Source organism: Hemiscyllium ocellatum, chromosome 7, assembly GCF_020745735.1.
Source record: "Hemiscyllium ocellatum isolate sHemOce1 chromosome 7, sHemOce1.pat.X.cur, whole genome shotgun sequence".
Lineage (NCBI taxonomy): Eukaryota > Metazoa > Chordata > Chondrichthyes > Orectolobiformes > Hemiscylliidae > Hemiscyllium > Hemiscyllium ocellatum.
The window spans coordinates 16,550,314-16,567,496 of record NC_083407.1 but is presented as its reverse complement, the minus strand read 5'-3'; the positions used below and the strand labels follow the sequence as shown (position 1 = coordinate 16,567,496).

General features: G+C 43.2%; 1 protein-coding gene across 1 annotated transcript in view; it reads left to right on the top strand.

Annotated features, from left to right (window-relative positions):
* The window catches only part of LOC132817324 (contactin-associated protein-like 5), a 1,293,865-nt gene that overhangs the window by 1,131,262 nt on the left and 145,420 nt on the right, over positions 1-17,183 (top strand). The window contains exon 18 of the mRNA XM_060827734.1: positions 9,935-10,174. Within this exon, the coding sequence (XP_060683717.1) occupies positions 9,935-10,174 (240 nt within the window). The remainder of the gene's footprint in view (positions 1-9,934; positions 10,175-17,183) is intronic.

Below are 17,183 nucleotides of genomic sequence, written 5' to 3'. Positions count from 1 at the left end.
TTAGTCTGTGTAACCTTTACAATAGGGAGTCAAGTTCTTGTTACGACATATGTTGTGAAGGTTCTTAACAATACTAGCTATTTACAAGGCTACTAGACTTACACACGTAATCTATGCTCGTTGATGTTACTGCATATTGTCTCAAATACATTGTTGCCAGTCCTCACCTACCACCCCACCAACCTCCATATACATCGTATCATCCGTCATCATTTCTGCCACCTCCAAACGGACCCCACCACCAGGGATCTATTTCCCTCCCCTCCCCTATCAGCGTTCCGAAAAGACCATTCCCTCCATGACTCCCTTGTCAGCTCCACACCCCCCACCAACCCAACCTCCACTCCTGGCACCTTCCCCTGCAATCACAAGAAATGCAAAACTTGCGCCCACACCTCCCCCCTTACTTCCCTCCAAGGCCCCAAGGGATCTTTCCATATCCACCACAAATTCACCTGCACCTCCACACACAACATTTACTGCATCCGCTGCCTACTCTATATTGGGGAGACAGGCAGCTTACTTGTGGAACGTTTCAGAGAACACTTCTGGAACACCCGGACCAACCAACCCAACCACCCCGTGGCTCAACACTTCAACTCCTCCTCCCACTCCACCAAGGACATGCGGGTACTTGGATTCCTCCATCACCAGACCATAGCAATACGACGGCTGGAGGAGGAGCGCCTCATCTTCCGCCTCGGAACCCTCCAACCAGAAGGGATGAACTCAGATTTCTCCAGGTTCCTCATTTCCCCTCCTCCCACCTTGTCTCAGTCCCAACTCTCGAACTCAGCACCACCTTCCTAACCTGCAATCTTCTTCTTGACCTCTCCGCCCCACCCCCACTCCGGCCTATCACCCTCACCTTGACCTCCTTCCACCTATCGCATTTCCAATGCCCCTCCCCCAAGTCCCTCCTCCCTACCTTTTATCCCAGCTCGCTTGGCACCCTCTCCTCATTCCTGAAGAAGGGCTCATGCCCGAAACGTTGATTCTCCTGCTCCTTGGATCCTGCCTGACCTGCTGCGCTTTTCCAGCAACACATTTTCAATTCACAATTAACTACAATTTATTATTATCTGGAGAGAGTTGGTATGTTTTTTGGCTCTGACCATAAAATAAAGGAGAAGAAATAGACCAGCCAACCCATCAAGTCTGGTCTGTTGTTCAATGAGATTGTGGCTAATGTGATGATCCGCAACTCCATTTTTTGACATTTACTCAGTAACCCTTGATTCCCTTACGGATTGAATATTTATGATAGCCACACAGCCTCAACAGTACCCTGTGGTAAAGAATTCCACAGATTCTAATACCGGGGGCATGCATTTAAGATGAGAGGGAGAAAGTTCAAAGAGGGTGTGGGGGCAATTGTTTTTTACAGAGAGGATGGTAGGAGTCTTGAAGTTGCTTCCTGGTATTGTGGAGGTGGCAGATACAATAGAGGTGTTTATGAGATTTCTGGATAAGCACATAAATATGCAAGGAATGAAGGAATGTTGACCAAGGGCAGGCGGAAGGGATTAGTTTAATTTCACGTCATGTTTGGCATGATATTGTGGGCTGAAGGGTCTGTTCCTGTGCTGTACTGTCCTATGTTCTATGTAGATTCATTATCCACTGAGAGAAAAAAAATCTTCCTCATTTTTGACTTAGATGTGCAAGTCTTTGCACTTACATCAGAGAATTCTTGGACTTTCCCCACAAAGAGAAACAGCCTTTCCATATCTACCAATCCTGCATATTTTAACAAGGTGACCCCATGTACTTCTAAATTCCAGTGAGTGCAGGCCTAAACTTCTCCTCATAACATTGTTCCTCCTTTCTTAGTCTCAGCCTAGTGGACCTCCTTTAGACTGTCTGGAATGATAGTACATCTTTCTTTTTATGAGATGCCCAAAGCTGTTAGCGGTAAACTGCATTGCATAGTTTTTCCCTATTTTTACGTTTCATTCCCTTTGAAATAAAACCAGTATTCTGTTCGCCTTTTCTTACCCAGTGAACTCGAATGTTAGCCTTTGTAATCCATGGACAAGGACTCCCAAGTCTTTCTGCTCTGTAGCTTTCCGCAATCTTTCACAACTTAAATAATATTCAGCTCATCTATTCTTCCTGCCAAAGTGAATAGCTCCATATTTAACCCCATTATATTGCATTTACCAATGTTTTTGCCCATTTGCTTAATGTGCCTATGTTATTCTTCGGACTCACGGTATCATCCTCACCACTTGCCTTATTGTGTCATCTACAAACTTAACAAGTGTACATTCATTTTCCTCATCTGAGTCAATGATATATATGTTGTAATTGTGGCCCCAGTACTGTTTCTAGTGGCACTCCACAAGTTACAGGTCTCCATTCTGAAAACAGCCCTTTTACCCCAACTCTCTGTCTTCTATTCATTACCCAATTCTCTATCCATGATATTATATTACATCACCTCTGTCTTTTATGCTTTGTGCCTTTACATTCCTTTACTGATGCCATTGAACTGTCCTCTAAGATATTTGCTCAACATTAGAAGCATTGTAATCAGTATCAGGCAAGAGGGACACAGTCACTCAGTGGTTAGCACTGCTGCCTCATAGCATCTAGGACCCAGGTTCGAATCCACCCTCGGGTGACTGTCTGTATGGAGCTTGCACATTCTCCTTATGGTTAATAGACTCAGTGGTATTGAGAAATAATGTGATGATACAATCATGTACCATAGGTAGAGGTCCTTCCAATAAATTCCAATCCTCTTTTCCATTGACTTATAGATCTTGCCACTTCAAGTGTACATTCCCCTTTGAAATTTGAAATTAAATACCCTCCCATCATTCTTTAAGGCAGTACATTCCATATTAGAAGAGTGTTATGCATAAAATTATTCTCCTTATCTCCCCTGTGATTTTTATTTTACATCCAATCTCTGTGTTCAAGTCTCCCATTAGGAAGGAACTCCACACACAAATAATGATTGAGGTTTGGAACTCTCCTCCACAAATGATAGATGATGTGGTTCAGTTGTTCTGTGTTTGATTGGTAACTGGTCTATGCTGTCTGTGCTTGATTGAAAGCCCCTGGGCGTGGGCTCAAACCAAATAAAACAAGCAGCACAGAGGTTGCTCAAAGCATGAGTGCAGATATTTTGTCTGCAAATGTGTTGCTGGTCAAAGCACAGCAGGCCAGGCAGCATCTCAGGAATAGAGAATTCGACGTTTCGAGCATAAGCCCTGAAGGGCTTATGCTCGAAACGTCGAATTCTCTATTCCTGAGATGCTGCCTGGCCTGCTGTGCTTTGACCAGCAACACATTTGCAGCTGTGATCTCCAGCATCTGCAGACCTCATTTTTTACTTGCAGATATTTTGTGACAGCAAAGACTACCTTTACAATGAGACATTGGTTCGTTGTTCTCTGGGGTTAATTCCGAGATGTGTAAAGTAGACAACCTGTAGATACCAGGCATAGGTGGATATTTGTCTGAGACCAACCATGCCCTCCATGAGTGGCTAAATGTCTCATATCTGTTCCAATATTCCCAACAGTCCTCCTGCCTCTGGAGGCATTTTCTCCATTTTCTCTCAATCAAGACCTCCCACAGCTTTTTGTTCATGTCTGCATCCTCGAAACAAACAATGGCTGCGCAAGCTGGATCAACTACCTTTGCAACAAAAGCAGAAACTGCTGGGAAAAAGCTCAGCAGGTCTGGCAACATCTGTGGAGAGAAATCAGAGTTCATATTCCTGGTCGAGTGATCCTTCCTCAGACCTTCGGGTTGGCCACTCTGAATTGGCCCATAGTGTCCAGGGCTGTGCAGGTTATATGGATTAGCCTAGAGAAATGCGGGGTCATGGGCAGAGCGGGTGTGTGTGTGTGTGTGTGGGGGGGGGGGGGGGGCGGAGGTGTCGGTGTGGCCTCCATGAGCTGAGTGGCTTGCTTCCACACTACAAGGATTCTATGATTCTCTGTGGAACATTATCAGGTGCTGCTAGTGGTCAGTTTCATGGGTAAGGTCCTGTGCTTTGAGAACAGTTCAAAAGGCATTGTTATTTTTCGGACTACGCACATTTAAAATAAATGTTAACTGGGCAATGTAAAGGACAGCTGGAGAAATCTGTAACCAGGATATTAACGGGGAGCAGCTGCCCTGATTCTGTGATGTAAGGCTGAGGGATCTTGGCACACTGCCTGCAAGTCTCACCTGACACTTTTACAGTTAAGAGCAGCAGTGTTCCATTTAAACCCATATCACAGAGGTGAGGAAATGGATCCTAAGCCAGACCACTGTTGGATTGAGTAAAAGCATAGAACGTTTTTGCAGCTGATGGCTTAATCACATTTTTAGAAAATGTATAAATGAAAACAATTTTATTTGCATAGCCCCATCATTCCTTGTGAATGTTCAAACATGTTTCTTATCCATGTTGACAAGCTCTGGGTATAGTAGAAATGAAAGTATCAGGGTTTTTTTTGTGTGCATTCAGTCCTACTGATGAGGTGGATGACACTTTAGGTTGTGTTGGTTAAGGGATGGAAATTGGCCCATTCAATTCGTTTTTCTTCTGAGGGAGAACGGAAGTGCTGTCAAATTTTTGCTTTAGCATTATACCAGAATGGCCAGATGGTGAATCAGTCTGGCATCTTCTCGAAATGGTTGCATCTCTAGTGATTTATTGTAATCCTTTAGAAATGCACATGAATAGTCAACTGAAAGTGTGCACTTAGAATCCCAGAGTGGTCCTTGAACCAACAACCATTTGGCTCAGAATATGGAATGAGCAAAGCTGAGGCTTTTATTCCACTTCATGTTTGGGCACTAATTCCCAAGTAACGCTGCTGGAATTTTAAGAACTTTCTGAAAGTGCATTATGCATACAGTTTAATCTTTACACACGTTCCCTTAATACTGAGTTCGAGTTTCTGTTCCTTTCTGGTTTGCTCTACTTCATCATGTGTCTCTCACCATTATTGCATTATCAATAGACAATAAACAATAGGTGCAGGAGTAGGCTATTCAGCCCTTCGAGCCTGCACCGCCATTCAATATGATCATGGCTGATCATTCCTAATCAGTATCCGCTTCCTGCCTTATCTCCATAACCCTTGATTCCACTATCTTTGAGAGCTCTATCCAATTCTTTCTTAAATGAATCCAGAGACTGGGTGTCCACTGCCCTCTGGGGTAGAGCATTCCACACAGCCACCACTCTCTGGGTGAAGAAGGTTCTCCTCATCTCTGTCCAAAATGGACTACCCCGTAATTTTAAGCTGTGTCCTCTGGTTCGGCACTCACCCATCAGCGGAAACATATTTCCTGCTGCCAGAGTGTCCAATCCTTTCATAATCTTATATGTCTCAATCATATCCCCTCTCAGTCTTCTAAACTCAAGGGTATACAAGCCCAGTCTCTCCAGTCTTTCAGTGTAAGGTAATCCTTCCATTCGAGGAATTGACCTTGTGAACCTACGCTGCACTCCCTCAATAGCCAGAATGTCTTTCCTCAAATTTAGAGACCAGAACTGCACACAGTACTCCAGGTATTGTGATACATCAGGATACATGATACATGTTGAACCCATTACTTTGTCACTAGATAATTAATTAGAATTTTGAAGATTATTGAGATGGGTCCTCGTTTCTGTAGAACTTGAGTAGTGCCAAGTTCACTTGCAACTGTAGTCTGGAGCACGCTATTGTTACAAACAATAGTGGTGCCACTGAACATCAAAGATGTCTGACAACTCTGCACTTGTCCCGACAGACAGAGAGCTTAGCACACCCTACACTATAGATAGGTGAACCATGGCTAATAAAAAATGTAGTCTCAGTTGTGATGAGAATCAAAAGGTCATTTGGCCAGGGAACTGCTTTCATTCAGCAGAGCACGTGCAAAGTGGCTTGCATTTCACTTAGAATTTCTTCTATATTCCTGAGAAAATTATGGCGAGGTTATGGTGCTCTAAGACTATGACTTTTTAAGCTCGTAATTCAAAACCAATTTCCAAGGGTTCCTGAGAAAGAAACAATAGGCTGTAACATTTTTTTCGCCAAGTCCAAGTGTTTTAGAGAGTTTTTCATCACTAACCCTGTCAAGTTCTCTCACCGTGTCTTGCCAAATGCACTGCATTATTGCGTTACTGCACCCCTGTGGTGTTTCTCACACATACTTCCAGCTCCATCTTACCACACACTATGCCCAGAACAATCTGGCACCCAGTGGATATCTCAGAATTCACCTGAATCCTTTGTTCCCAGACCATTGTTAAAGGCCTGTTGTACATCAGGGGGAGTACTGTCAGTCTGGAGCTGCCATTTCCTGCCATTTACTCCAAATATGGCATATGGAGGGATATCATGACCCTACTTTGTGGGCAGGGACCTGGATGTCTCGCTGGATAGGATGGTGCAGAGGTGAAATATCTCCCCCCCACTCCCCGCCCAGGATCAGGAGTGGAAACCATGACACCAAACCATGCCTGCATGTCTGAGGTGGTCACCTGGATTAAAGCAGTCTTCATTACCGGGAGGAATGACCAGCACTTTAGGAAGAAGGTTAATGACCCTCTTGTACTCAGCCGGATACCTCTCTCTCATACCTCACATTCACTGCTACTATCAGTACGAAATCTCTTGCTCTGCTACTGTCACCAATTACAGATACATAGAATCCCCACATTGCATAAAGAAACCATTTGGCCTATCGAGTCCATACTGGCTCTCCAAAAAGCATGCAACTCAGACCTAGCTACCCTTCTATCCTTGTAACCCTGCATTTACCATGGCTAAAACCGTCCAACTTGCACATCCCTGAACACTATGGGCAATTTAGCATAGCCAGTTCATCTAACTTGCACATCTTTGGCCTGTGGGAGGAAATTGGAGCACCCGGTGGCAACTTACACAGACACGGGGAGAATGTGCAAACTCCACACAAAAAGTCACCCAAGGCTGGAATTGAACAGGGGTCCCTGGCGCTGTGAGGCAGCAGTGCTAACCATAGTGCCAGCATGCTGCCCAAATGCCTGCAACATCTTCTCCACTCCCTCTTACCCATGCCAACCCTGGACACTGCTAACTCTGCATGCCTTCTACTCTGTCTACACACTCACTCAAGTTGTCTCTGCACCATCCACTTTCATCTCCCTGTCTCTCATTCCAGGAGAAAAGCTGACCCAGTTGAACAGAACGATTCAGCACCGGTGGGAGGTGCCATGATATGTGGGGAGGATCCTGAATCTGACCTTCCTGAGCAGCTGGCTGATCATTTTCAAGCCCTTGAACTGGCATCGGGGCTGCTCTTAACTGACAATGCCAAACCCCACTGAGCAATGGCCATCCCCATTAAGAGTCAAAAAGTGTGGTACTGGAAAAGCACTGCGAGTAAACTAGCAACTGAGGAGCAGGAGAGTTGACGTTTCAGGCATAAGCTCTTCCTCACCAAGGGGGCTGAGAGATAAATGGAAGGGGGATGGGGCTGGGGAATGCGATAGGTAGATGAAAGTGGGGGGTGATGAATCAGAGAGGAGGTTGGTTTGTATAGGTAGGACAGTTCAACAGGGTGGTGTTAGAGTTAGATTACTTACAGTGTGGAAACAGGTCCTTCAAGTTCAACAGCCCAACAAGTCCACACCGACCCGCCGAAGCACAACCCACCCAGACCCATTCCCCTACATTGATCCCTTCACCTAACACTACGGGCAATTTAGCATGGCCAATTCACCTGACCTGCACATCTTTGGTCTGTGGGAGGAAACTGGAGCACCCAGAGGAAACCCATGCAAACACAGAGAGAATGTGCAAACTCGGCGTCCTGTCTCCCCAACGTAAAGGAGACCACAGCGAGATCAACGGACACAGTAGATGAGGTGTTTGGAGGTGCAGGAAAATCTTTTCCTGATGTGGAAGGATCTGTGGGGGCCTTGGATGGAGCTAAGTGGGGGAGGTGTGGGCGCAGGTTTTACACCTCTTGCGGTGGTAAGGGAGGGTGCCGGTAGTGGAGGGTGGGTTGGTGGGGGCAGCATGGACCCAACAAGGGAGTTTAATGAGTTTATGCTCAAAATGTCAACTTTCCTGCTCGTCGGATGTTGCCTCACTGGCTGTGCTTTTCCAGCACCACACGTTTTGACTCTGATCTCCAGCATCTGCAGTCCTCTCTTTCTCCAAGCTATCCCCATTAACTTGACTAAAACCTGCTGACAACCATGACTAGCTTCCTTCCTTTGTGTCTGTGCTAAAGGACAAGGCATGACAAATAATAGGAATCTTGTATCTGTGGCTGAGGGGCAAAGCACTAAAAGGAAAGGCAAGGCAAGGCAAAGCAGTATGCTGTGAACAACAAGATGGGCTCTAAGTGAGGATGTGTTATGAGAGGGAGTAAAAAGGCCAGAGAGGTGTTCCATGCACATTCCTGAGCACACAGTGATAGCTCCTGGTTCAGCAATGAAGTAACATAATATTCTTTAACTGGATCTGAAGTGTGCCATGAGAGTTTTTTGTGGCCAGCACATATCAAATGCCATTGTCAGTGGAAGTGGAGTCCACATTGAGCCTGCCCAGAAATGTTGGTGCCTGGTAAGGATTCCTGATGAAGGGCTTATGCTCGAAACGTCGAATTCTCTATTCCTGAGATGCTGCCTGGCCTGCTGTGCTTTGACCAGCAACACATTTGCAGCCTGGTAAGGAGAGGCTAGCACTTTTTTCCCTGGAACATTGGAGGTTAAGATGTGCTCTTATAGAGGTTTATAAAATCATGATGGGCATAGATGAAGTGAATAGCAAAGGTCTTTTCCACAGGGTAAGGGTGTCCAAAACTAGAAGTCATAAGTTTAAGGTTAGAGGAGAAAGATTCAGAAGGGACTTGAGGGGCAATGTTTCCATAGAGAGGGTGGTTCATATGTTGAATGAGCTGCCAAAGGAAGTGATAGATGCAGTTACAGTTAGAACGTTTAAAAGACATTTGGGCAGGCACATGAATAGAAAAGGTTTAGAGGGATATGGGCCAAATGCAGGCAAATGTAACTAGTTCAATTCAGGAAAATTGGTTGGCATGGATGAGTTGGGCTGAAAGGCCTGTTTCCATGCTGTACGAATTTGACTCTATGACACTAAGGAAGTTGTTCAAAGCAAGCAGCGAGTTGAAGCTACCAGGTATTGCTCTGGTTTCTCAATGTCTAGCTTGTTTGGTGAGTTTGGTAAGATAATAAGCTAAAAAGCTAGATCTTAAGGTAAATGTCTGAATATTAATGAGGTGACTTGTCAACTAGTGCCTTAACAAGCTTTAACTTGCCGGTGCTCTGGGAGAACCTGCTGCATCACTATGATAACCAGAGATGATGGCACGGGAGACACCAAATATGGAGATACCCTCATCTGACCTGTTAGCTAATTCTGCCACAGCCCATGTCACTTATACCCTTTAAAATATTCCACCCAATATGCTTGAGTCAACAAAGGCATAAAATATAAATTTTTCCATCACTGCAATGATAGCATACAATATCTCTGTCCCAGATTTGTGAAAATCGAATGAACACAGAATCTGTAGAATTGGAAGTGATATTACCGAAGAGAATACATTGTATCTCATGAAGTATCTCAACATCTACTTCAGTATTTAGTCTTCTGACTTTCAGTCCCATTCTGATTTGGATATTTAGCCGACCCTTGTTAATTGAAAAAGCATCTGCTACTTTATTGTGCTGTTGGGAAGGAATCGTCAAATCCCTACAGCACGAAAGCAGGCCATTCAGCCCATCTAGTCTACACTGTCCCTCAACCAGGACTCGCCTCAATTCTGGTCTGGGCTTTGAGCTTTATTTTGACTTTCATGATTTCAGGTTCCACAATCTAACGAATGCAAAGTTATTTGTATTACATTGTGTTTTCTAAATTCTGAGCTGGCGTGACATGAAGTGCCATTCTAATTTCCAGCCATTTAATTACAGGAGGCACGGCCTCAAGACAGAAAGGATTCCTTGGATGCATTCGAGCTTTGCAACTGAATGGAGTGAACCTTGATCTTGAAGAACGGGCGAGGATGACCCCTGGAGTTAATCCAGGATGCCCGGGGCACTGTACAAGCTATGGCAACCTGTGCCACAATGGAGGACAATGTATAGAGAAATACAATGGTTATTCGTGCAACTGCACCTCTTCTGCTTACGATGGACCATTCTGCAAGAAAGGTAATTATGCAACATCTTGAACTTAAATGGAGACTCTCAACCTTATCTTTCTATTTATATTTATTCATAAATATATTGATGTATTTATAAATATTTCTATTTAACAGCATCATTAAAACCTGTCGATACAAGAAACCATATTTGTATGTGTTTGACTTACAACCATCTCCCTGTGTTTTACATATTGTCCCAAGTCACAGTCCTCGGAAATTTTCATTCCTGTTAATTATTTTATAACCAGAAGATTCAGATGCCTGAAACAGATGGCAAAAAAAGTGGAAATGAGGTGAGAATGAACTTAACAACAGAACTGAAAGATGGTAATGAACAGAGCAGACTGTAATTGAGATAAAGTACTCTATGACTGGGATCTATCAGGATGCTTAATATTTTGGGGGTGATGTGGAATAAAGTAGAAAAAACATTTACAGATGGAAAAGGTTTTTATTGACCAGATGCTTGCTCCTTCCTCCAGACTAATCTTCATCCTTTTCTGTTCTTGTTTTGTATTAGATAACCACTGAACCATGAGGAATAGAAGCTTTTGACAAATTAGAGTTAATAGATGATTTTTTTTATCTGAATGCCGATTGCTTTTCACTTGCAGCATACATCATTAAAAAGAATGTTGCAAAAAATGCAGCAGGAATGTTTTTCACAGCTAAGTCCTCCCAACGGCAATGAAAATAGTGACCAGATAAGGAGCTTTCTTTGTTCTGGGCTAAGGAATAAATAGTGGCCAGGGCTGCAGGAGAAGTCTTTTGCCCCTCCCTCGATGCGACATTTTGGGATCTTTGACCACATGAATATTTAAAAAAAGGAGTCAACCATTCAGCCCATCGAGCTTGCTATACCATTTAATATGATCATGACTGATGGCTTTCAACTCTACCTTCCTTCCCCATCTTCTACGTTCCTTGATTGTATGAGACGTTAAAACATCCGTCTACTCCACTCTTCAATGTACTCAATGATGGACCATTCACAAATATTCACAACTGCTTGAGTGAAGTCATTACTCCTCATTGTAAATCTAAATGATAGCTTCCTTATCTTAAGGCCATGTCCCCATTCTCCTTCTAGCCCCTAACCCCTGTCATGACCCTTTAGAAGCCCCTCTGTCACAATGAAGTTTCCTCTTATGCTTCCAAACTCCATTTTTCTAAACACCAGAGAACATAAGAATTTAGAAGTATAAAAGACTGCACTTGTGTTTAATATCTGACAAAACGGAAATGTTCGTTGTGCGTCCCTTATTCACAACTTGCCAGATGAAGTGTTGTTTAGGACATTCTCCCAGTGTCCAAACTCCTCAGCCTCCCCCAACAATCTTTCTTGCTTGCCTAGGCTATGAAGCACATGATGCTACAAGACCCTATCACATGAATCATGGTATCCCTACAGTGCAGAAGAGGCCATTTGGCCCATTGATTCTGCACTGACCAGCGAAGGGAATCCCACCCAGACCCTGCCCCCCCACCCCCCAACCCGACATATCCCCATAACCCCGCATTTGCCATAGCTAATCCGTCTAACCTGCACCACTTTGGACTGGGGGAGGAAACCGAAGCACCCAGCAGAAACACACATAGACACGGGGAGAACGTGCAAACTCCACATAGATGGTCACTCAAGATAGGAATCAAACCCAGATCCCTGGCAGCAGTTCTAATCACTATGCCACTGCACCATCCTTGTGAGAACACAGTGGGTCACCAACATCATGGTGTATCCTAGCCCCTAACCACTGCAATGTTGGTTCAATATAAACATTTTCAAACAAATTCAAATTTCTCCAGCACCTTGCTTCTTCCTTTTTCTGTTGTCAAAGAAATTTGAGGGAAAAGACTTAATGATGAAGAACTATAAATAGAAGGAATTTGGAGAGGGATTTTCAGAGTTGAGGATCTAGACAGTTGAAGATATGTCTGATCATGGTAAAGCAGTCAAACTGGAGAATGTACACAAGTCTGGAATTGAGAAAGAACTAAGTTATCTGGGGTTTGTGAGCCGAGTAAAGGAGACATAGGGAGGAGGAGAATCAGGAACCGATTTTTAAACAAATGTGAACTTTTGAAAATCCAAGTCATACCAATATCTAGGCCAAAGCAAATATAGATCATTAAATGCACGGACGACAAGCAAGATACTGTTTTTGAATGTCCTCCTTTTCAAATGTATTTCTTTTCAATTATGGCTCCAGTGAATTTCTTTTAAATTGCTGCAGCCATTTTGCAAGAAAACTCAAACAAAAGAGTGTTTCAGCAATAGGTCCATTTTGTCTCCGCAAACAGTAATGAGAGGAATCCATCTCCCCACTGACTTCTGTTACAGACTTGTGCAGAAAAGCAAGCTGCTATTTTGTCATGTTTTGTAGCAGCAATTATCATTAACACTATTCCCTTAATGTGTTGATTGCACCACAATAAAGCTGTGGAAATGATTATTACAGGTTTATTGAGAGAACCGATCTTCAATTAATTACTGAGAAATCATAAATCAAGCATCTCAGATTGAATTAACGATTATGGGAACATCTTCCTGGCCTCAAGTCACTTATTCTGAGAGAAGAATAGAATGAATCTATCTTTAAAGCTTTGCTGGTTTAGTTTACATTTGCACTCTGTAGAAGGTTCTTTAATGTACACAGGTTCTCCTTGGATATAATTGCTGTCAGTGTGGTGTTCTGTAATTGTTTAAAAACAGATGCCAAATAAAAGGTAGCAGATAGACCTTGTAGCTATTTGCAGGTGCTGTGGAAGGCATGGAACTGCATTCTTGATGTTTTGAAAAGCATTTTGTGCAGGAGTTGAATGGTGGGGGAGTTGATGAAAAGTCAGTTTTTTGATTAAAAAAGACCAATAAACAGCTAAAAGACCATTTCAGTTTTTATTTGAGGCAGCAATCGAACTCCAAAGAGCAGTCCAGTAGGCCACACCTACAGAAAGAAGGTAAAACAGAAGTCCAAAAGGGTCCTCAAAAACGTTAAGAGTTCAGTCTGAGCCCCATGACTGCCATTGCTGCCTCAGAGCCCGTGTTCATGGAAAATTCATATCCAAGGTTGGTATGGCAAGTTCCTATCAATTCTGCCCTATGGTAGGCCTTTGTTACATTGTACCTCACAGACCGCCATGATCACATGAATATCCAGTGTTCGTCACCTTAACAGTTGTCAATGCGGCCAAGTAAAATGACATGGAATTCAATTTTACGAGAAATCAACTAATTGTCATTTCTGTCAAGTTTCATGAAAGGTCGATGTAGCTTCTCTTGGTCTAACAACACACACTCACCAAAACAACCAAGTCCTGTGGTCCAATGATGCTCCTTTCATCCAATGCCAACATGATTCCTTCAGTTGCCATTCCTGGGAGTACTTGCCACTGTCAGGGCATCCATTGATTCCTGGCACCGTCATCATACTAGAATCAAAGAATCCCTACAGTGTGGAGTAGGCCATTCAGCCTGTCAAATCCATGCTGACCCTCTTAAGAGCATCCCACTGTTATGGACCATGCCAGATCCCCTCAAAATATTTTAAGAAGGCAGCTGAGACCCTAAACTCTTCTTATTTTAAAGACAAATATAAAGTGCTGTGTTCCGGATGCAATTCAACTATACAACATTAAGCAAACCACAATTTATTCAAACCCCATACTTAAAATACAGTAAAACAAAAACAAACTTTGAATAATAACACTAATGGAAAACTTAACAGGTTAATAGAGACATTAACTGTTACTAATGAACTGTTCCAGTGTAGTAACATCCCATAAACACAAGGCAAATTCAGAAAACTGATTTTCTCACATGCAACACCAGCAGTAGAAAGAGAAACCCAAGCTTCTTGTTGTAATTGAGAGAGGCAATAAAAAAGCTTCTACTTCTTCAATACTCCAGCTGCTTCTGCTGAATCTAAAAGCTAGAAAATCTAGAAATCCTGGTCTGCGAGAGCTGGCCACACCCATCCAGGCTGCCTATATTGTTCCAACTTTTAAAATAAATAAAGGCTTCACAAGCTGTTTACGTGACCACAGTTTGCTTGTCACCTCTCATTAAATCGCTCTCTTAAAAGAAACTAGCAAAAATACACTTCTTACAGCCACGGCATTAACACACCACACACCTATACAATCCCTGAGACCCTGCATTTTCACATGGCTAATCCACCTAAGCCTATGGGCAATTCAGCTTGGTCAATCCATCTAACATGCACATATAGTCATAGGAATGTACAGCATGGAAACAGACCCTTCGGTCCAACGCGTCCATGCCGACCAGATATCCCAACGCAATCTAGTCCCACCTGCCAGCAACCAGCCCATATCCCTCTCAACCCTTCCTATTCATATATCCATCCAAATGCCTCTTAAATGTTGCAATTGACCATCCTCCACCCTTCCTCTGGCAACTCATTCTATACATGTACCACCCTTTGTGTGAAAAAGTTGCCCCGTGGGTCTCTTTTATATCTTTCTCCTCTCACCCTAAACCTATGCCCACTACTTCTGGGCTCCCCGACCCCAGGGAAAAGACTTTGCCTATTTACCCTAACAAACACCCTCATAATTTGTAAACCTCTATAAGGTCACTCCTCAGCCTCTCCCTATAGCTCAAATCCTCCAACCCTGGCAACATCCTTGGAAATCTTTTCTCAACCCTTTCAAGTTTCACAACATCTTTCTGATAGGAAGGAGACCAGAATTGCACGCAATGTTCCAACAGTGGCCTAACCAATGTCCTGTACAGCCACAACATGACCTCCCAACACCTGTACTCAATACTCTGACTAATAAAGTAAAGCATTCCAAATGCCTTCTTCACTATCCTATCTACCTGCAACTTCACTTTCAAGGAGCTATGAACCTGCACTCCAAGGTCTCTTTGTTCAGCAACACTCTCCAGGACCTTACCATTAAGAGTATAAATCCTGCTAAGATTTGCCTTCCCAAAATGTAGCACCTCGCATTTATCTGAATTAAACTCCATTTGCTACTTGTCAGCCCATTGGCCCATCTGGTCCAGATCCTGTTGTAATCTGAGGTAACCCTCTTCACTGTCCACTACACCTCCAATTTTGGTGTCATCTGCAAACTTACTAACTGTACCTCTTATGCTGGCATCCAAATCATTTATGTAAATGACAAAAAGTAGAGGACTCAGCACCGATCCTTGTGGCACTCTACTGGTCACAGGCCTCCAGTCTGAAAAACAACCCTCCACCACCACCCTCTGTCTTCTACCTTTGAGCCAGTTCTATATCCAAATGGCTAGTTCTCCCTTTATTCCATGAGATCTAACCTTGTTAATCAGTCTCCCATGAGGAACCTTGCCGAACGCCTTATTGAAGTCCATATAGATCACATCTACTGCTCTGCCCTCATCAGTCCTCTTTGTTACTTCTTCAAAACACTCAATCAATTTTGTGAGACATGATTTCCCACGCACAAAGTCATGTTGACTATCCCTAATCAGTCCTTGCATTTCCGAATACATGTACATCCTGATCCTCAGGATTCCCTCCAACAACTTGCCCACCACTGATGTCAGTCTCTCTGATCTGTAGTTCCCTGGCTTGTCCTTACCGCCTTTCTTAAACAGTAGCACCATGTTAGCCAATTTCCAGTCTTCCAGCACCTTACCTGTGACTATCGATGATACAAATATCTTAGCAAGAGGCTCAGCAATCACTTCTCTAGCTTCCACAGAGTTCTCGGGTACACCTGATCAGGTCCTGGGGATTTATCCACCTTTACCCGTTTCAAAACATCCAGCATTTCCTCCCCTGTAATATGGACATTTTGCAAGATGTCACCATCCATTTCCCTACAGTCCATATCTTCCATATCCTCTTCCACAGTAAATACTGATGCAAAATACTCATTTAGTATCTCCCCCATTTTCTGCAGCTCCAAACAAAGGCCGCCTTGCTGATCTTTGAGGACTGTGGGATGAAACTGGAGCATCCAGAGGAAACTCATGCATACTCATCACAGACAGTTGCCCAATGGTGTCTCTGGCACTGTGAGGTAGCAATGCTAATCACCATGCCACCCCAAAAGGTTGTTGTGCACTCGGTCAAACATTAACAGCGCAGAGCTGCCCTGTGTGATATTTGAGTTATACTGGTCATGGCAGATAAGGAGAAATATTTAAGTGAAGGGAGATCTATAGATCAAGGTGAATGGGTTGATGCAGAGAATGAATTCCTTCTCCCACTCGGAGTGACAGCAGACGTTACAACACCAGATACTACTAGCCTCATCGAATATTGACAACTGTTTCAGTGATGGTTATATCCTATGAATGAATAAACAAAAGAGTTTGACTCTGAACAACATTTTGAAATACCCTACTAATATTGACAGACAACGTTGGCCAGTGCTGTCCATGTTGACTCAAACATTAAAAGAAAAGGTATTCTACCTCATGGACCGTGTCCCCAAGGTTTTGTGGGTGAAGAATTGATTTTTTTTCCAGTCATCTGAAGATCTAGTGCAAAATCCTATATCTCTGAGTAGATGTCCTTCTCAACTTCAAGGATGGTTGTCAATGCCAGAACTTCAAAAGCTCTTCATTAATTGAAATAGAACTTTGGGGGTGCCCGACTCTTTTTTTGTGAAATGTACCATTTAAATGTAATCTTTTCCTTTCTCTTATATTTGCATGTGTTTAATCTTCAAAGTTGCTGTTTCCAGGGTCTTAAGTGCTCCGTGTATTTTGCCAGAAGCAGCTGTGCTTACTTGCTCTTTCATATGCACTGAATGATAAAGTGAAGTCATCATTCCCCCATTGTAGCATTTGCAGTGAAAATTACTCAATTCTAAAGCAGCAATGTGCCGTTGCTTTCATTATGTTGTCCACTAACAAGCACTTGACAGCAGCTTTTGAGTCAAAGTAGAAAGCTGCAGCAACTGCACTAACAGCAGTTTGAGATTTTAAATGCCAATATTTTAATTGTTCATTCATGAATTTGGTTTGCACATAAATGAGAAGTAGTATATGCTCA